Source organism: Oncorhynchus gorbuscha, linkage group LG01, assembly GCF_021184085.1.
Source record: "Oncorhynchus gorbuscha isolate QuinsamMale2020 ecotype Even-year linkage group LG01, OgorEven_v1.0, whole genome shotgun sequence".
Taxonomy (NCBI): domain Eukaryota; kingdom Metazoa; phylum Chordata; class Actinopteri; order Salmoniformes; family Salmonidae; genus Oncorhynchus; species Oncorhynchus gorbuscha.
The window spans coordinates 78,569,242-78,589,753 of NC_060173.1; the positions used below are offsets into that span (position 1 = coordinate 78,569,242).

General features: G+C 42.2%; 1 protein-coding gene across 7 annotated transcripts; it reads right to left on the minus strand.

Moving 5' to 3' along the window:
- Window positions 1–3,017: 3,017 nt before the first annotated feature.
- LOC124043049 (tRNA N(3)-methylcytidine methyltransferase METTL2-like) lies at window positions 3,018–17,972 on the minus strand. Of its 7 annotated transcripts, XM_046361231.1 has the most exons (12): window positions 17,880–17,949; window positions 17,711–17,777; window positions 14,550–14,706; window positions 14,314–14,405; window positions 13,856–14,217; window positions 13,655–13,704; window positions 13,370–13,453; window positions 11,508–11,568; window positions 5,894–6,033; window positions 4,021–4,127; window positions 3,748–3,813; window positions 3,018–3,629 (listed from the first exon to the last, which is right to left on the minus strand). In XM_046361231.1, exons 3-12 carry the CDS (start codon window positions 14,699–14,701, stop codon window positions 3,472–3,474), a joined length of 1,272 nt encoding a protein of 423 aa, XP_046217187.1. In that variant the 5' UTR covers window positions 14,702–14,706; window positions 17,711–17,777; window positions 17,880–17,949; the 3' UTR covers window positions 3,018–3,471. The 7 variants fall into 7 exon arrangements, with proteins under 7 accessions (XP_046217187.1, XP_046217208.1, XP_046217185.1 ...); XM_046361252.1 differs by having other exon boundaries at window positions 5,894–5,988; window positions 17,711–17,972; XM_046361229.1 differs by having other exon boundaries at window positions 17,711–17,970.
- Window positions 17,973–20,512: the final 2,540 nt, after the last annotated feature.

Here is a 20,512-nt window from a genome sequence, read left to right on the forward strand (position 1 = left end):
ACCTGCATTGCTTCGTGCTTCTACACCTGCAATGCCTGCTGTTTGGGGTTTTAGGCTGTGTTTCTGTACAGCACTTTGAGATATCAGCTGATGTGGTCCTTCTGTAGCTCAGTTGGTAGAGCATGGCGCTTGTAACGCCAGGGTAGTGGGTTCGATCCCCGGGACCACCCATACGTAGAATGTATGCACACATGACTGTAAGTCGCTTTGGATAAAAGCGTCTGCTAAATGGCATATATATATGTAAGAAGGGCTATATAAATGCATTTGATTTGATTTGTGTATGAATTGGTAAGGCCACAAAGATTTTGGTGGCAAAAACATGATTTTTAAATTATTATTATTGTAGAATTTATTTCCATAATAGGGTTTATTAAATACAGTATGATGTATTTGTTTAATGTAACTTATTCTCTGTAAAAAGTCAGCCAGCATATATTTCCAACTTCGGACTTGACTTTGTGTGCATCCTAAATGGCACCTACATAAGTATTCCTAAGTATTCAGACCCCTGACCTTTTCCACATGTTGTTACATTACAGCCTTATTCTAAAATGTATAAAATATCCCCCCCCCCATCTACACACAATACCCCATAATGTTAAAGCAAAAACAGGTTTTTTACATTTTCGCCAATTTATTACAAATAAAAAGCCTAAACATCACATTTACATAAGTATTCAGACCCTTTACTCAGTACTGTTGAAGCACCTTTGACAGCAATTAGCCTCGAGTCTTCTTGGGTATGATGTTACAAGCTTGGCACACCTGTATTTGGGGAGTTTCTCCCATTCCTCTCTACAGATCCTCTCAAGCTCTGTAAGGTTGGATGGGGAGCGTTGCTGCACAGCTATTTTCAGGTCTCTCCAGAGATGTTCGATCGGGTTCAAGTCTGGGCTCTTGCTGGGCCACTCAAGGACATTCAGAGACTTGTCCTGAAGCCACTCCTGCGTTGTCTTGGCTGTGTGGGTCGTTGTCCCACACAGCCAAGATGGATGCAAGATGGCACCAACAGAGATGGTAGCCTTGCTTCAAGTCCTTAGGAAACTATGCAGTAATGAGTTTTTAAAAATGTATTATTTCTTACATTGTTAGCCCAGAAAATCTTAAGTGTTATTACATACAGCCGGGAAGAACTATTGGATATAAGATCGACGTCAACTTACCAACATTACGACCAGGAATATGACTTTCCCGAAGCGGATCCTTTGTTCGGACTTCCACCCTGGACATTGGATCTAATCCCAGAGGCCGACCCAAAACAACGTCGTCGCCGCAGGACAGGCAGATGGAGTGGCCTCCTGGTCAGACTTAGAAGGCGACCACACCATCCACTGCTTCTGAGCATATTACTCGCCAAAGTCCAGTCTTTATACAACAAGGTGGACGAAATTAGGACACGAGTTGCCTTCCAGAGAGACATCAGAGATTGTAACATTCTCTGTTTCACGGAAACATGGCTCATTCGGGATATGTTCAGGAAACAGCAGAGGGAGCACCCCCCTATCCACATCGATGGGACAGTAGTGGAGAAAGTGAAAAGTTTGAAGTTCCTCGGCGTACACATCACGGACAAAATGAAATTGTTCACCCACACAGGCAGCGTGGTGAAGAAGGCGCAACAGCTCCTCTTCAACCTCAGGAGGCTGAAGAAATTTGGCTTGTCACCTAAAACCCTCAAAACCTTTTACAGATGCACAATCAAGAGCATCCTGTTGGGCTGTATCACCGCCTCATATGGCAACTGCTCCGCCCTCAACCGCAAGGCTCTCCAGCGGGTAGTGCGGTCTGCACAACACATCACCGGGGGCAAACTACCTGCCATCCAGGACACCTACAGCACCCGATGTCACAGGAAGGCCAAAAAGATCATCAAGAACAACAAACATCCGAGCCACTGCCGGTTCACCCCACCGTACATGTGTATCAAATCAGGGACCGAGAGACTGAAAAACAGCTTCTATCTCCAGGCCATCAGACTGCTAAACAGCCATCCCTAACATGGAGACGCTGCTGCCAACATACAGACTCAAATCACTGGCCACTTTAATAAATGGATTTAATAAACGTATCATGAGTCACTTTAAATAATGCCATTTGAATAATGTTTACATATCTTACATTACTCATCTCATATGTATATACTGTCTTTTATACCATATATTGCATCTTGCCTAGGCCATCGCGCATCCATATATTTATATGTACATATTCTTATTCCATCACCTTAAATTTGTGTGTGTAAGGTAGTCATTGTGAATTTGTTAGATTACATGTTAGATATTACTGCACTGTCGGAACTAGAAGCACAAGCATTTCGCTACATTCGCATTAACATTTGCTAACCATGTGACCAACAAAATGTGATTTGTCCTGTTGTTGGTGAACCTTTGCCCCAGTCTGAGGTCCTGAATACTCTCGAGCAGGTTTTCATCAAGGAAGGATCTCGCTGTACTTTGATTTGTTCATCTTTGCCTCGATCCTGTCTAGTCTCTCAGTCCCTGCCACTGAAAAACATCCCCACAGCATGCTTCACTGTAGGGATGGTGCCAGGTTCCTCCAGATGAGACACTTGGCATTCAGGCCACAGAGTTTAAAAACAATGTTAGGTAAATACCAATTGAAATAGGACATTAAATAAACCGGTTTATAATTGACTTTCAGAATATTATCCATAAATTAATTTACTCTGTATTCATTGAAATAACATTTAAATAGTTTTTGTGCTTTTGATTTTGTTCACTGCATTACCAAATAAGTTATTTGCATTTCCATTTTATATCAATCAGATGACATGTTGCTTAGCATATAGGTACAAAACACATATACCAGGTGCCAGAAATGGGATACATTGGCATTATTCCAAGAATTTTCATTACCACAATACATTAACATAATATCAAAAGTCTAATGTATATAATCAATATATTTCATCAGAGACAGAACATAAAACTTATTTTGAGTTATAATTCTGTTGTGTGCAAATAATTGTAAATCAATCACTCAACTACAACAAATATAGCAGGTACAATTTTAATGTATTGTTAAATGTCCAACTAAGGAAGGTACAAATAAGTCATTTTTATGACAGTATCATTCACAGATTTTCATTTTATGGGGTTATACAACATATAAAACTGTTTAATTAAATATGTATATGTATGCATACACTCAACCAGAAAAATAAATGACATTTGTCTCCCTACAAAAAGTGAGTTTTACATACATGGCATGTGAAACCCATAATAAGCACACAACAACCAGAAGGTACTTCCTTGGCACGATAGTTGACCACTCCCTCAGCCCGATAATGGACCATCCCAGTGGTACTGTAAACACATCACACTAACACATCTCACTGCACTGAGACATGCTTATGACCTCCTTCTGACCTCTGATTTGGATAGACAAGTCCTTGCTAAAGCCAACCTGGGGCAACATGTTCGTCCGAGCAGGGACAGAGGTGGTAGACTACAATGGTGGTGCTAGTGGTTGAGGTTTTTTAAACTTGCTTTGCATCCACACTCTGCGCATTACAACTTTCTTGCCTCTGTTCACCTGTAGTCGCCTATCCTCCAGATTCTGAATTTCTTCCAAACCAGCATTGGAAAATAAACTGTGAACTTCATCTGTGGAAAGAGTAACATAATATTACCATCACTAAATTATTCGAGATTAGATTTGAAATAATGTCTACACACAATATTCAGAGATACAATATTCCCAGAGACTTTTGAATCAATTGACCTTTTGTGAAGAAATAAACACACGTTCCATCTCCCCTTGAGTAGAAATTCTCTGACAAGCATCGACCTGTTGATCAGAGAAAAGATCTCACTGCCATTATTAACAAATAGCCACTTTAGACAATAAAATGTATCCACTACCAAGTAGGATCTGCCTACCTATTTCAAATTATTATGATCTGCTGTTTTTCCCCTTTTAATTAGATTTATTTCCTCTGTAAAGTGTATACTTTGTGAAAATGCACTTTATCTAAAGTTAAGATTAGAATGGCACCTTTTTTAAACCGTAGTTGTGATAGGTCATATCTGCCATAATCCCGGAAGAGGAGTATCCCTCCGGGTTTCAGGAATTGAGACAACCGGGTCACAACTCCTTGGACTCTGTCAAAGAAAACAATCAAATGACAAACCAACCATTCAATTAGTCAGTTTCCTTCTCAAAACAATGTCTTAATTTGCAAAGGTATGATACACAAAATTGGGCAGTCGACGCAAAACTTCATAAGGATAGTTAGATACATTTTCAGAGATGTTCATTTAATCATTCCAGAGCAAGGCTTCCCAGGAAATTAACATATACAGTACAGTACAAGCTGTAAGGCTTTTGCAAGGGAGAAAAGAGGTAAGAATTTGACTGTACTCTCCTCCCCAATATGTTAGCTGTTCAAATGTACAGTAGCATCTCAGCTAACATACAGTGCACTCAGAAATTATTCAGACCTCTTGACTTTTTCCAGATTTTGTTACGTTTCAGCCGTATTCTAAAATGTATTACGTTGTTTTTTCCCGCTCATAAATCTATATCTTTGTCACTATGGGGTATTGTGAGTAGATTTAAATCAATCTTTTTTTTTTTTTTTTTTTGAATAATGCTGTAACGTAACAAAAATCTGGAAAAAGGGAAGAGGTCTGAATACTTTCCCAATGCACTGTACGTGATGTCTGACAGAAAGTTAGTGAGCTAAAAGAGAGCATATTTTAAAATCACACAGTTACACACCCACAGAAAATGCCTGCAGGAGAAGCCTTTTGACTTTGTCTTATTATGTGACTGATAAATACAGTAACAAGCTGCTTCCAATGACTGAAGCGAAACCGCAATCAATGGCCCATTGTAGAGACAATATGCTCCATGATACTCCTGGCACTACACTCAATACTCACTTAGAGCTCAATAACAACCTGAACCATTAGAGATTTTACACAGCAAGAAAATGGCAGGAGGTTCTGAGATGAAACCCCAGGACAGTACCAACTTACCTCTACATCAAATATAAAATGAAAAGTGATGGAATACAGGAAAATCTATTACGGCTTGCTGTGAGAGCTGGCAGCCAGCCCATATCCATAATTCTAATCAGCTGCAATCTTCAGGGGCCTCAGTATGAAGTGAAATGTCACTGTTTGTTACAAAAAGCAAGCATCCAAGTACCCAGGGCAAACGGATCTGCAGTTAGACTTCATTCCATTTTGAAGTGAATCATAAATAGACTGCAAATAGGCACATACAGTACTGTATGAGGAGAAAGGGGGATACCTCGTCAGTTGTACAACTGAATGCATTCAACTGATGCGTCTTCTGCATTTAACCCAACCCCTCTGAATCAGAGAGGTGCGGGGGGCTGCCTTAAAACGTCAGCCACATCATTGGCGCCAGGGGAGCAGTTGTTGTTGGGGGTTAACTGCCTTGCTCAGGGGCAGAACAGATTTTTACATTGTCGGCTCGGGGATTCAATCCAGCAACCTTTCGGTTACTAACCCAACACTCCTAACCGCCAGGCTCCCCTATTCTGTGCTACTTTTAAAGGGTTGGGGTTAGCTACATGAATAGCACACCAGAGCTTACATTCTAAACTGATCTCAGTCAGCATGCTACTTCAAAGGGTATTTTGCTTATTCACTTGCACTTGCCTTATCATACAAAACATTTGCAATTAGCAAATGCATAGAATCTGTATAAATAAACCCAGAATGTTCTTGATTCAAAACACACACGGTAGTACAAAATAGCATAACCTCAGAGTGTGAGAGAGGGCCTGTTTTTGGAGGGTGGAGAGGGTTAGATTAGTAATGACATTCGGACAAAGCATGGGGAGGTGATAAATGAGAGTTGGTGCTCCTGCCTTTGTCTCCTAAACATCACCTACCGCTCGGGGTGAATGGAGGACAGCACGAAGACCAGCAGAATAACATCCAGGCTCAGTGGAGGGAACGGAAAGGAGCCCACCTCGTCACAGACGTCCTGAACAAAGGCGTGACACACAGACTGGTCATAGTCTGGGTGGTCCTACATGGGGAAAAAGAGGGGACTAAGTGGCCTCTGATTCCAAATAGCACAATGGTGTCAATATGTTAACAATTAAACTCATTAATTGGTTAAATGTAGTGGATAGCTTAGAACCTACTGTGGAGCGCTTAAGATGGCAATTTGGATTTCTTAAAATTATTGCTTAATTCACACAAAAAAATGGCCCTGAATGTATTAACAAGCTCCTCAAAGACATAAAAAAAAATCAAAAAAGTTTTAATGATTTAACTAGGCAAGTCAGTTCTGATTTACAATGACGGCCACCTTGTTATGGGACAGAATGGCAAATTTTGACCTTGTCAGCTCGGGGATTCGATCTAGCAACCTTTCGGTTACTGGGCCAACGCTCTAACCACAAGGCTATCTGCCGCCATAACAAATTCTACAGTTAGTTACGAAACCAATATGGCGCTGCAGTGGATAGGAGCTGTCTTACGGCGCCTGACCAATTCTGCTATGAGAGCTTAACGCTGATCGTAACTCTTTAAAAAAAATGTTATTACTTATTTCTCCGCCATCATTTCCTATGACCGGAAACAGATTCTGGACATCAGAACAGCAATCACTAACCTCGATTTAGAAAGGGAGGCAGGCGAGTCGGCATCCTGACGAGACTATGTCTGCGAGCAAAAAGACCGTCATTGCTCTCTGTTCTATTGGCGAACATGCAATCACTGGAGAACAAACTGGATGAGCTCTGTTCGAGACTATCCTATTAAAAGGACCTGGAAAACGATAATATTCTATGTTTCTCAGAGTTGTGGCTGAATGAGAACATGGATAATATACATCTCACTGGTTTTTCTATACATCTAGACCAGATGGCAGACTCGGGTAAGACAAAGGGAGGAGGGGTGTGTCTCTGTTCACGATCTCTAATGTTAAGGAAGTCTCAAGTTATTGCACGCCTTAATTAAAAAACCTCATGATAAGCTGCAGACCAGACTATTTACCAATTTATATAATGTTTTTTTCCCGTAGCTGTCTATTTACCATCACAGTCCGATGCTGGCACTAAGACCAAGCTGTATAGGGCCAGAAGTAAAAAAATACAATAAAAATACATCCACTGGCGGCGTTTCTCGTGGCCAGTGATTTTAATGCAGGGAAACTGAAATCCTTTTAACTACATTTTTTACCAGTGTCACCTGTGCAACTAGAAGTGACAAAACTGTAAATCACTTTTACTCCACATACAAAAATGCATACAAGGCCCTCAAAGCCCTCCATTTGGCAAATTAGACCACAACTCTATCCTCCTGCTTCCCGCATACAAGCAAAAACTCAGGAAGTACCGGTGACGCGTTCAATACGGAAGTGGTATGATGAAGCAGATGCTAAGCAACAGGACTGTTTTGCTAGCACAGACTGGAATATGTTCCGGGATTAATCCAATAACATTGAGGAGTTTACCACATCAGCCACCAGCTTCATTAATAACCAGAACCAGAAGCCATGGATTACAGGCAATATCCAAACTGAGCTGAAGGCTAGAGCTCCCGCTTTTAAGGAGCGGGACACTGATCCGGATGTTTATAAGAAATCCTGCTACAACCTCTGACGAGCCGTCAGGCAAAGCGTCAATACAGGACTAAGATTGAATTCTACTACGATGGCTCTGAGGCTCAACGGATGTGGCAGGGCTTGCATATTATCACAAATTACAAAGGGAGCTGCCCTATGCCGCGAGCCTACCAGACGAGCTAAATGCCTTTTATGCTCTATTCCAGGCAAGGAACACTGAACCATGCATGAGTGCACCAGCTGTTCCGGACGATCTCGCTCTCTGTAGCCAATGTGAGTAAGACCTTTAAACAGGATAACAATTGCAAGGCCACGGGGCCAGATGGAATACCAGGACGCGCGCTCAGAGCATGTGCTGACCAGCTGGCAAGTGGCTTCACTGACATTTTCAACCTATCCCTCACCCAGTCTGTAATACCAACTTGTTTCAAGCAGACTACCATAGTGCCTGTGCCCAAGAACGCTAAGGTAACCTGCCTAAATGACTATCATCCCTGTATATAGCCAGGTTATTTTTTACTCATTGTTATTTGTTATTCACTATTTATGTATTCCTCGTGGCATTATTATACATTTTTGTTAAAGTACCCGTAAGAAAGTTTAAGAAACATGTGACATTTTTTAAATTTATTTTTTATTTGACAAACCTACATCGACTATGCATTATGTGAGAATGTAATTATTTTCATAATTAGAAGAAAAAGATCACAAGGCAAGTCTCCGACCACTACCTTGTATCCTTTTCCCTCTCGCTCTCATCCAACACTTCCCACACTGCCCCTACTCGGATGGTATCGCGCCGTCCCAACCTTCGCTCCCTCTCCCCCGCTACTCTCTCCTCTTCCATCCTATCATCTCTTCCCTCTGCTCAAACCTTCTCCAACCTATCTCCTGATTCTGCCTCCTCAACCCTCCTCTCCTCCCTTTCTGCATCCTTTGACTCTCTATGTCCCCTATCTTCCAGGCCGGCTCGGTCCTCCCCTCCCGCTCCGTGGCTTGACGACTCAATGCGAGCTCACAGAACAGGGCTCCAGAAGGCCGAGCGGAAATGGAGGAAAACTCGCCTCCCTGCGGACCTGGCATCCTTTCACTCCCTCCTCTCTACATTTTCCTCCTCTGTCTCTGCTGCTAAAGCCACTTTCTACCACTCTAAATTCCAAGCATCTGCCTCTAACCCTAGGAAGCTCTTTGCCACATTCTCCTCCCTCCTGAATCCTCCTCCCCCCCCCCTCCTCCCTCTCTGCAGATGACTTCGTCAACCATTTTGAAAAGAAGATCGACGACATCCGATCCTCGTTTGCTAAGTCAAACAACACCGCTGGTTCTGCTCACACTGCCCTACCCTGTGCTCTGACCTCTTTCTCCCCTCTCTCTCCAGATGAAATCTCGCGTCTTGTGACGGCCGGCCGCCCAACAACCTGCCCGCTCGACCCTATCCCCTCCTCTCTTCTCCAGACCATTTCCGGAGACCTTCTCCCTTACCTCACCTCGCTCATCAACTTATCCCTGACCGCTGGCTACGTCCCTTCCGTCTTCAAGAGAGCGAGAGTTGCACCCCTTCTGAAAAAACCTACACTCGATCCCTCCGATGTCAACAACTACAGACCAGTATCCCTTCTTTCTTTTCTCTCCAAAACTCTTGAACGTGCCGTCCTTGGTCAGCTCTCCCGCTATCTCTCTCAGAATGACCTTCTTGATCCAAATCAGTCAAGTTTCAAGACTAGTCATTCAACTGAGACTGCTCTTCTCTGTATCACAGAGGCGCTCCGCACCGCTAAAGCTAACTCTCTCTCCTCTGCTCTCATCCTTCTAGACCTATCGGCTGCCTTCGATACTGTGAACCATCAGATCCTCCTCTCCACCCTCTCCGAGTTGGGCATCTCCGGCGCGGCCCACGCTTGGATTGCGTCCTACCTGACAGGTCGCTCCTACCAGGTGGCGTGGCGAGAATCTGTCTCCTCACCACGCGCTCTCACCACTGGTGTCCCCCAGGGCTCTGTTCTAGGCCCTCTCCTATTCTCGCTATACACCAAGTCACTTGGCTCTGTCATAACCTCACATGGTCTCTCCTATCATTGCTATGCAGACGACACACAATTAATCTTCTCCTTTCCCCCTTCTGATGACCAGGTGGCGAATCGCATCTCTGCATGTCTGGCAGACATATCAGTGTGGATGACGGATCACCACCTCAAGCTGAACTTCGGCAAGACGGAGCTGCTCTTCCTCCCGGGGAAGGACTGCCCGTTCCATGATCTCGCCATCACGGTTGACAACTCCATTGTGTCCTCCTCCCAGAGCGCTAAGAACCTTGGCGTGATCCTGGACAACAAACTGTCGTTCTCAACTAACATCAAGGCGGTGGCCCGTTCCTGTAGGTTCATGCTCTACAACATCCGCAGAGTACGACCCTGCCTCACACAGGAAGCGGCGCAGGTCCTAATCCAGGCACTTGTCATCTCCCGTCTGGATTACTGCAACTCGCTGTTGGCTGGGCTCCCTGCCTGTGCCATTAAACCCCTACAACTCATCCAGAACGCCGCAGCCCGTCTAGTGTTCAACCTTCCCAAGTTCTCTCACGTCACCCCGCTCCTCCGCTCTCTCCACTGGCTTCCAGTTGAAGCTCGCATCCGCTACAAGACCATGGTGCTTGCCTACGGAGCTGTGAGGGGAACGGCACCTCAGTACCTCCAGGCTCTGATCAGGCCCTACACCCAAATAAGGGCACTGCGTTCATCCACCTCTGGCCTGCTCGCCTCCCTACCACTGAGGAAGTACAGTTCCCGCTCAGCTCAGTCAAAACTGTTCGCTGCTCTGGCTCCCCAATGGTGGAACAAACTCCCTCACGACGCCAGGACAGCGGAGTCAATCACCACCTTCCGGAGACACTTGAAACCCCACCTCTTTAAGGAATACCTAGGATAGGATAAAGTAATCCTTCTCACCCCCCCCCCCCCTTAAAATATTTAGATGCACTATTGTAAAGTGGTTGTTCCACTGGATGTCATAAGGTGAATGCACCAATTTGTAAGTCGCTCTGGATAAGAGCGTCTGCTAAATGACTTAAATGTAAATGTAAATGTTTAATGTAAGCAATTTTGAATTAAAAACTATTATTCACTTATTTTCTTACATTTACTGAAAAAACATGACCATTATCAGGTTAAAAGGGGATGAATAATACTCCTGGAAACTGAACCACTCCCCCCTAAAACAAATAAGCCGTTGTGGCAAGACCTTACACTAAATCACCACTAAACGGTGCATATAACTGAAGGAACCCGTAAACACACCAGTACTTTACAGTACAGTTCGAAATAATTACATAATTTAACTTATGAGGTGGTTACTTTAAGCCAGCAATAGTATTAGCAATGTGAACAAACTAGGTGTTTTCCTAGTGTTTCATGAGTAGATACGTAGCATTAATTGAGCAACATCATATTAAGCTCTTAAATAGACTTGGAAAGGATTGCACCCATAAATCGCAAAGCAACTGACAACAGAGAAGGATAAATGTAACAACCTCTAATGAGGGCACACAGTCTGTTCCTAGTTGACTGCTCTAGTCTCAGATTAAAGATAAATGCTCTGCATCTCAAGGACTCTATGCAATAATGTCAAGGACTGCTGGCCATGGCCATTTGATAAAAGACTGTAAATTACAAGAGCATCCAATGTCCACCAGGCCTCAAATCAAGCAAGGTGAGATGCCTAACATTCGGAGTAGAATAGAAGGAAAAACAAGTGAAAAACAAGAGCTTGACCGTGACGTAATAACCTGTTTATCATGATTCAATTTCGACCAGATTTCAACCTGTTTGTAATGATGTTATTTCACCCAGATTTCAACCTGTTTTCAATGTTTTTCTTTTTGTAAGAATCTTGCGTGTTTGGAAAATTGTATCTAGATCTTAAAGAGAGCTTACCTTGACCAGCTGGACAGCACGGGGGGAAAAGTCACAGCAGTATAAGAATGCCCCTGTGTCTCTATAACACAGCAACACAGATAGGGAACTTGTCAGCTTGTATTCATAGCATTTCACCACAAACACACCAATACAAAACAAAAAGATACAGTGCCTTCAGAAAGTATTCATACTCCTTGACTTATTCCACATTCCGTTGTGTTTCAGGCTGAATTCAAAATGGAATAAATAGATCCTCACCCATCTACACAATGCCACTAATGAAAGCGAAAAATAGCTTTTGCAAATGTATTGAAAACGAAATACAGAAATATCTCATTTACATAATGTCACGCCCTGGTCGAAATATTTTGTGTTTATCTTCATGTATTAGGTCAGGCCAGGGTGTGGCATGGGATTTTGTATGTGGGGTGATCTAGCAAAGTCTATGGCTGTCTGGAGTGGTTCTCAATCAGAGGCAGGTGTTTATCGTTGTCTCTGATTGGGAACCATATTTAGGCAGCCATATTCTTTAAGTTTGCCGTGGGTGATTGTCTTTAGTGTCCTTGTTCCTGTCTATGTGTTAGTGTACACAAGTATAGGCTGTTTCGGTTTTCGTTACGTTTTTTGTAGTGTTTGTATTTAGATTCGTGTTACGTTTGTTTATTAAAACATGGATTGCAATCTACACGCTGCATTTTGGTTCGACTCTCCTTCACACCTAGAAAACCGTTACACATAAGTATTCACACCCCATAGTGTTCACCTATGGGGGAATCACCTTTGGCAGTGATTACAGCTGTGAGTCTCTATGAGCTTTGCACAACTGGATTGTACAATTTTCACATTATTCTTGTTAAATTCTTCAAGCTTTGTCAAGTTGATCATTGCTAAAACAGCCATTTTCAAGTCACATATTCAACTTTGTAACTGTTTTAAAGTCACCATTGGCCTCATGGTAAAATCCCAGAGGAGTTTTCTTCCTCTCCAGAAACTGAGTAAGGAAGGACGCCGGTATCTTTGTAGTTACTGGGTGCATTGATACACCATCCAAAGTGTAATTAATAACTTTACCATGTTCAAAGGGATATTCAATGTCTGCTTTTTTTCTTACTCATCTACCAATAGGCGCCCTTCGTTGCAAGGCATTTGAAAACCACCCTGGTGTTTGTAGTTGAATCTGTGTTTGAAATTCACTGCTCGACTGAGGGACCTACAGATAATTGTATGTGTGGGGAAGGCCTCCCGGGTGGCACAGTGGTCTAAGGCACTGCATCGCAATGCTAGCTGTGCCACCAGAGACTCTGGGTTTGAGCCCAGGCTCTGTCGCAGCTGGCCGCAACCTGGAGGTCCATGGGGCGACGCACAATTGGCCCAGCGTCGTCCGGGTTAGTGAGGGTTTGGCCGGCGGGGATATCCTTGTCTCATCGCGCACTAGCGACTCTTGTGGCGGGCCGGGCGCAGTGCACGCATAACAAAGGGGTTGAATACTTATTGACTCAAGGCTTTTCATTTAATTAATTTGTAAAAATGTCAAAAAATATAAATTCCACTTTGACATTATGGGGTATTATTGTGTGTTGGCCCGTGACACAAAATCTAAATGTAATCCATTTTAAATTCAGGCTGTAACACAAAACGTGGAAAAAGTCAAGGGGTGTAGAGTAGGGATACAAGTTAAGTGTATAATGACAGGTAGACTTAACTGTATAAGATCTACAGTAGCAATCAGTAAATATTTACTGTACAAAATAGCTCTTAATCACCCACCCAGCAGGGAGACTGAGGGACTAATACATTGGCTATCAGATAACATGCTTTCCATTTAATTGAAGAGTCATTCGTAGGGTTATGCATGCAGTCCAAGGTTAAACACTTCCTACTTGTTACTTTCCTCTCCTAGCCTTGCCAAGTCCTCTGGACAAAATGTTCTATGCAAGATGACATCATGCTTTGGCACAGGTTGTCTGCATAACAAAGTAAATATCAAAACATTTGCCTTCAAGAGAGACAATGTTATTCCAGAATAGTTTTTTAAATTTGAAATCTGCCATTGAACACCATAAGTTCAGTTTGTGATGCCATGCATCAACACTTTTTTTTTATCTGAGTGTATAACCATTTAAAAGACAAACTGGATAAAATATATGTAATGATGTTATACTTACTTAATAGAGCTGACAATAGGATACACACTGTTACCAGCCCCACATCCAACCTATGACAAAAATAACATTCTGTCAAAATAGACGACATTTGACTCAACTACTAGCCAGTGAAATCAACACCAAACTTCTAACCACACAGCATTTGAACTACATAATATTTGAACATATGGGAGGTGAGGAATAAAAGCAAGATGAAAATACCTCGAAGATCCTGAAAGTTGCATGTTCGCCTGGGAAAGAGCTGGTCTGCCTGGCAGCCCCTGCAGTGTCTCTCCCATCTTGATTACAGGACTGCTGGCAATCACTTGTCAGTGGATCTATGTGCTGGTGACTGGGTGCATGTTGCCGCTGCTGGCCTGTTTCTTTCTCCCTGCCTGACACACCAGGCTCTGGGCATGGGGCCCGCAGACCACATGGTCTCTCCTCAGTAGCACTGCTCTCTAGCCCTAAAGGAAGAAGCTCTGGGAACTCCAAGAACAGCCACTTGCGATCTTTAAAGAACTTGTCCTGGTGCGTCTCATAAAAGCTGTCCCAGTATTTACAGGCGTCTATGTCATATTTGCCTTAGTGGGGGATGAAGAACAAAAACAACAGGAATATTAGTTTTCATACAATCAAAATTAAGAACAATTTTCTAGGAACGTTTAGAGAAGGGCTACCTTGCTCTTCTAATGGAATGCGTAAGCTAGAATTATCGTCTGCCTTTTGTCTGGCTTTTTCTTTCTCTTCCTCAGACCATTTCACATGGTCCCTAAAACACAATCATGTCAACATGAACATACTGTATGCTTGATCCAAAATACACTGCTGTGCCCTTTGACACAGCATATTATCAACTTCAGACTTCACATTGAAAGTTGCATTAAATCAAAATAATAGATGTGCAAACGCATACCACATGTTATGCTGGAAGACGTCCTCAGGGTTGGTCAGAATCCTCGCTCCCAAAGGAGCGGGGGGTTGTCCCCCTCTGCTGTTTAGTCTGCAGGGAACCCTGCCCCAAACCATAGCCACTGAGGCTAGGGAGAGGCGTCGTAATCCTCTCATTTAGACTATGGATTGGGAAAACCAGGCAAGAAACCAATCAATCCATTTTAATTATGGAATATTTCAAATAGACTGTAAATGGTATTAAACATTACAAATCGGTGGTTCCAGCCCTAAATGCCGATTGGCTATCAGCAGTGGTGTATCAGACCGTTTTTCACAGGTATGAGAAAACATGTATCTTTACTGTTCTAATTACGTTGGTAACCAGTTTATAATAGCAATAAGGTACCTCGGGGGTTTGTGGAATATGGCCAATATACCATGGCTAAGGGCTGTGTCCAGGCACTCCACAATGTGTTGTGCCTAAGAGCAGCCCTTAGCCGTGGTATATTGGCCATATACCACCCCCCCTCCCATGCCTTATTGCTTAATTATACCATCTATTCACGAAGCTGTCTGCCGCCTGAAGATATTTTGCCGATGCTCCGACGCTGCCCACAATGTTCTGTCTAAACGCAAATACGTGTAAGTGAGAAATTATTTTATATATACACTTATTGTGTGCAGTTTAGGAAAGTTGCACCTGGCTGTATTTTTGAGAAACACAGGAAATGTGCAATGGAATGGTCCAATGGAAATGCAATCGCAAGGTGAGAGGATGTGTTGTAGCCGAGGCCATGTGTGAAAACAGCCGGGTGCATCTTTGCATTTGAAAGATTCTTTCTCGCTTATTTGAAAGTTATTTGAAAGTTAAGTTCCAAAGGTAACCAAAACTATATCACAAGTGAGGCGTATTTTCGTTTAGACACAAAACGTCAGGGTTAAACAGAGCGTCAGGAACTCAAGGGGGGCTGCCTGTAAACTAGGTATACCCACTTGGATTATTAAGAGCTACCCAAATTGTACCATCAAATTCTGATTCATCATAATGACAAGTCTAGGCAATTCCACAGTAATGGAATTGAGCTGAGACTCAGATTTTTCACTCAAAATGTACGCCAAACAAGGCCTCCCGGGTGGCACAGTGACAAAAATAACATTCTAAGGCACTGCATTGCAATGCTAGCTGTGCCACCAGAGACTCTGGGTTCGAGCCGAGGCTCTGTCACAGCCGGACGTGACCGGGAGGTCCATGGGGCGGCGCACAATTGGCCTAACCCGTCGTCCGGGTTAGGCCGGCAGGGAAATCCTTGTCTCATTGCGCACTAGTGACTCCTGTGGCGGGCCGGGCGCAGTGCACGCTGACCAGGTCGCTCAGTGTACGATGTTTCCTCCGACACATTGGTGCGGCTGGCTTCCGGGTTGGATGCGCGCTGTGTTAAGAAGCAGTGCGGCTTGGTTGAGTTGTGTTTCGGAGGACGCATGGCTCTCGACCTTCGCCTGTCCCGAGTCCGTGTGGGAGTTGTAGTGATGAGGGGAGAAAAACATTTATTTATTTTTATTTTTATGTATGCCAAACAAAAACAATTGATTTCAAAGTTTAACAAACATCTATGCACAATGACTACTTTAACAATTTAAAAACTGAAAATTTGACAAAAACACATTTATCAGAAGAACTGTGCAGATCCAAATTTGGTAACAGAATTTCGGTAAAATCTTCCTCCATTTTTTGTGTTCACGTTACCCAAAAACTTAAATATCTGCTCCAGATTCAAATTCAATAATGTCTGCAGAAAGAATGGGGTGTCAGCTATGACATGGCAAATTGACTATTTAATTAACTACAGTAAGTGAATTTACACCCGGTAATGGCATTGCAGTAACAGAATTTAATTATGGGTCCCTGATCTGTACTACACAGAAATGCATAATTATGGATATAAAATGGCATTCTCTTCATGGTGAAGTATCCTAAAAAGGTACACAAAAAGGTATAAATATGTAATATCATCCATTGTATATTTTGGTACTATTCTACAGTACTGTACTGATCTATACACTACTTTTCTTTACTGTACTCTATTCTATTGTGCTTACTGTGCTGAACTATCCTCCACTTTACTCAACTTAACTATACTATACAAAGTACTGAGTAAAGGGTCTGAACACTTGTGTGTGTGGTGTGTGTGTGTGGGGGGGAGGGATTATACATTTGCAAACATTTCTAAAAAACAGTTGTTGCTTTGTCACTGAGGGGTATTGTGTGTAGATGGATGAGGGGGGGTGACTATTTTATCCATAGAATACGGCTGTAACGTAACAAAATGTGGAAAATGTCAAGGGGTTTGAATACTTTCCAAATGCACTGTATGCCTTAATAAAGAGTAGACTCAGATTTCTTTTGACACCCAAATTGACATGCTCCTATGACCTTCACATCTTGTTGCTCATGGGTCCTTTTACATGGAAATTACTGTCTCTTGAGTTATCAAAGATTGATTTTCCTACAAAGACTTCACTTCCTCTCTGGATGAACCATAAACTCAGAAATAATAACAAACGGAAGTAGCTGGGAAAGGATGAAACTACACATTAGGGGAAAGTAATCAAAGCAAGTATTGAAACCCAAATTAAACTATACAATTACATTCAACTGTTAATTAGACACGAAAGGACATTTCCATAGGTTGTTTACTTTATCAGTGGCATATCCCTCTATCACATATCAGTCTATCACGAATTTGAAGTGTACCTTCAAGAACTGCACATACCAGCATGCTGCAGTGCATTTAAGAAACCCACGCGATTGCAACACTTCTTTGAAATGATTTTCCAACTAGTTGGATGTTCAGGAAAATCTTCAACTCTAACTAATATTGGACCCAGAGTGTAAAATCTAAGATTGTTTGCTTGTTAGATATGAACTTCATCAGGAAGGAAGTTGATAGTCTCGTTCAACACATACTGCTAGCTAGCTAACATAATTGAGCTAGCTGTAAAAGAACGGCTAACATCACCGTGGTCAGCTGATGCTAAGGACACGTAATTTTAGCAGTCATGATTGTTAGTTATGCCCATTTAATTACCATTCTCTAAAGGACCAGGTCTGTGTAGACGTAAATGAACCAATGAAATGGTCGGAGTATCGAATACTGGCGTGGATAACAATTGAACTGCGCTTACCTTGCTTTGTTATGGCCACACTGGTGTTCTTGGGTTGTCACTAGTTACCACAGCCAGTCGAATGTGGCTATATATTTAAAAAAACTTTAGAGTTAATTTAAGGTCAAGATTAAGCATAGGGCTAGCAAAGCATTGTGGTTAGGTTTAAAATCAGAGTTTAAGAACATACATTGTAGAAAAGGCGGGGTTTAGACATAATTTTGACTTGGCTGTGCTGGTAAGGAGTGAAGACCTTGTTTTTGGTGGAGTGGACAAGCCCCTGTGCATTGAGCGCCCTCTAATGATGACTCAGCTAAGAGGGACCCATTTTGCTGCGTATCTGGACCTATGATTGAGAGCCATTTTTTTATGCTGACACTTTGTCAAGACTCAACTTGAAGATTGTTGTTAAAGGCTTTTATTTGTTAACTCCAGGACAGCAAAGACAAAACCAAAGTCTGGACCAAGTCCTCATTGACTTTTTTTTGCACTAACTCTCTTGCACTGACTAATTCTATGCACACACACCAGACTACCCACATACTCACAATGACACCATAATGCACGCATACACACACACACTTTCACGCTCATCACATATGCTGCAGCTACTGTCTATCTATCCTGTTACCTAGTCCCTTTACCCCTACCTATAATGAGCCTCCCGGGTGGCGCATTGATCTAAGGCACTGCATCTCAGTGCTAGAGGCATCACGACAGACCCTGGTTCAATTCCAGGTTGTATCACAGCCGGCCGTGATTGGGAGTCCCATTGGGCTGCACACAATTAGCCCAGCATCGTCTGGGTTCGGGTTTGGCTGTGGTAGGCTGTCATTGTAAATAGAAAATTTTCTTAAATGACTTGCCTTGTGAAATTAAAAACTAATATATCTTTAAGTGTATATGTATAATACCTCAATTACCCCGTACCCCTGCACATCAACTCTGAATATAACCGTTTTGTTTTTACTCGTTATACACTGTGTATTTATTCATTGTATGACTTTATATATATTTTCAAATGTATCTCATCTTTAACTCTGCATTGTTGAAAAAGGACCCGTAAGTAAGCATTTTACTGTTAGGTTACGAAGCATGTGACATAAAATGTGATTGTAAAATCCACAATGACTTATGAAAGTGGGAGGATGTATTTAGAAAATGGTCAGTGCTGCTATGATGACTCATAGTTCCATTACATTACACATAATGATCATTGGAGAAGGCATATTCTGTATGGGGGAGTTTTGTTAAGAGCCCTGACGCTTGGTCTGAACATTAACACGCATCGCTTGCGGTACGGTTTTTGGAAAAATAAGGACCTTATCTTTCATATAAAATCAATAAATACTTTTCAAAAAACAAAATATTAAATTCATACACACCTTTTATAGTGTTAGGGTTAGTGTAACCAGAAGGCCATATTTCCATGGTATGGCGTGTTTACAGAAGACCTGTGTTAATAATTAGTTATCTAGCATGCTCCGAACACCTGTGTGTAAGAAGTCTGCCAGAAACGTGTTGTCACTGAAAAATCCTCAGCTGCAACTGTGATAAAGGTAATTGTGTGTCTTTTTGCGTTTGTGAAATTATTTTGATGTAATATAATAATAATAATATATGCCATTTAGCAGACGCTTTCATCCAAAGCGACTTACAGTCATGTGTGCATACATTCTACGTATGGGTGGTCCCGGGGATCGAACCCACTACCCTGGCGTTACAAGCGCCATGCTCTACCAACTGAGCTGATGTGATATGAAAATAAAGGGCTTTATGTTTCTATAACCTTATTGCAGTTGAGAATTGATTCACGTTTAGATTGAGTATTTGGCTGCCAGAGCCAGTCTACCTCTGAAAATGAAGGAGTAATGGTAATTACTCCTTGGGCTACAGTAGGTAATGTGTACATTTTATTTTCAAACTAAATTATATGACATTGTTATTATGCTGCATTACATGACTACCACCAGGAACCACTGTAGGTTTACTTCTTTTGGATGCAACGAAACCACACCTGACTTTATATCCGTCAAATCCCATGCAGTCGCATTAAAGTTCATGCAGCCGCGTTACAAGTTCAAACACTTGAATGCATAATGTACTCTTGTCTAGCCTACACCTCGATTAGACTGATAGGCTATTCATCACCCCCATTCAAATTAACATGAAAACATGCATTATTAGCCTGTAATTATTTCTATCATTGATAGCGCCTACACTTTCTTTCTCTGTTTCGGACTTCTAACGCGGTAAGGATAATAAGGAAGGGACTTGCGGGTGATTCACAGTTCGATATAGTGAAGGAGTTTTCCATCACAGCTCATCGAGATGATGTGAGTTAGCATAGTGTGTTGTCCTAGCATTGTTGTTCTAGCAATTCTTGCTTGACAAATTGCTCTTTGCTAAACAACCACAGTAATTGTTGCCCAGATAAAGGAACGTATGAGTTGGACCGTTAAGCACATTAAGTATGTTGCTGCTATAGTGTGTCAAAGCCTTTTGTGCATGTCAGTTTCAGATGCAGGTGTCTTTGACAGGCATTGTCTTTAACTGTCACAACAAATGTATTACTGAGAAACACAAATAATCCCCAATAAAAGGATGTCTAGATGGCTCAGCTGGTTGGAGCATGGCACTGGCAGCACCATTGTTGTGAAGTCAATTTATGCATGGTTTACAAATACTTTGGGTGCTACTTTGGGTGCTTTGAATGAAAGCTTCTGCTAAATCATTATACATACACTTATTTGACATTCTCTGATCAAGATAATTACAGTAAATTCCCTGGGCTTTGTAGGTGTCATAACCCGTACAAATATC

Bases quoted from the DNA above. Each gene is read 5' to 3' on its own strand.
- LOC124043049 (XM_046361229.1), bottom strand. From the start codon at position 14,701: ATGAGAGGATTACGACGCCTCTCCCTAGCCTCAGTGGCTATGGTTTGG. The intron at 14,406-14,549 runs GTATGCGTTTGC...ATTGTGTTTTAG, and splicing joins GTCTTCCAGCATAACATGTG to GGACCATGTGAAATGGTCTG. The intron at 13,705-13,855 runs GTATTTTCATCT...TTTTTGTCATAG, and splicing joins CAACTTTCAGGATCTTCGAG to GTTGGATGTGGGGCTGGTAA.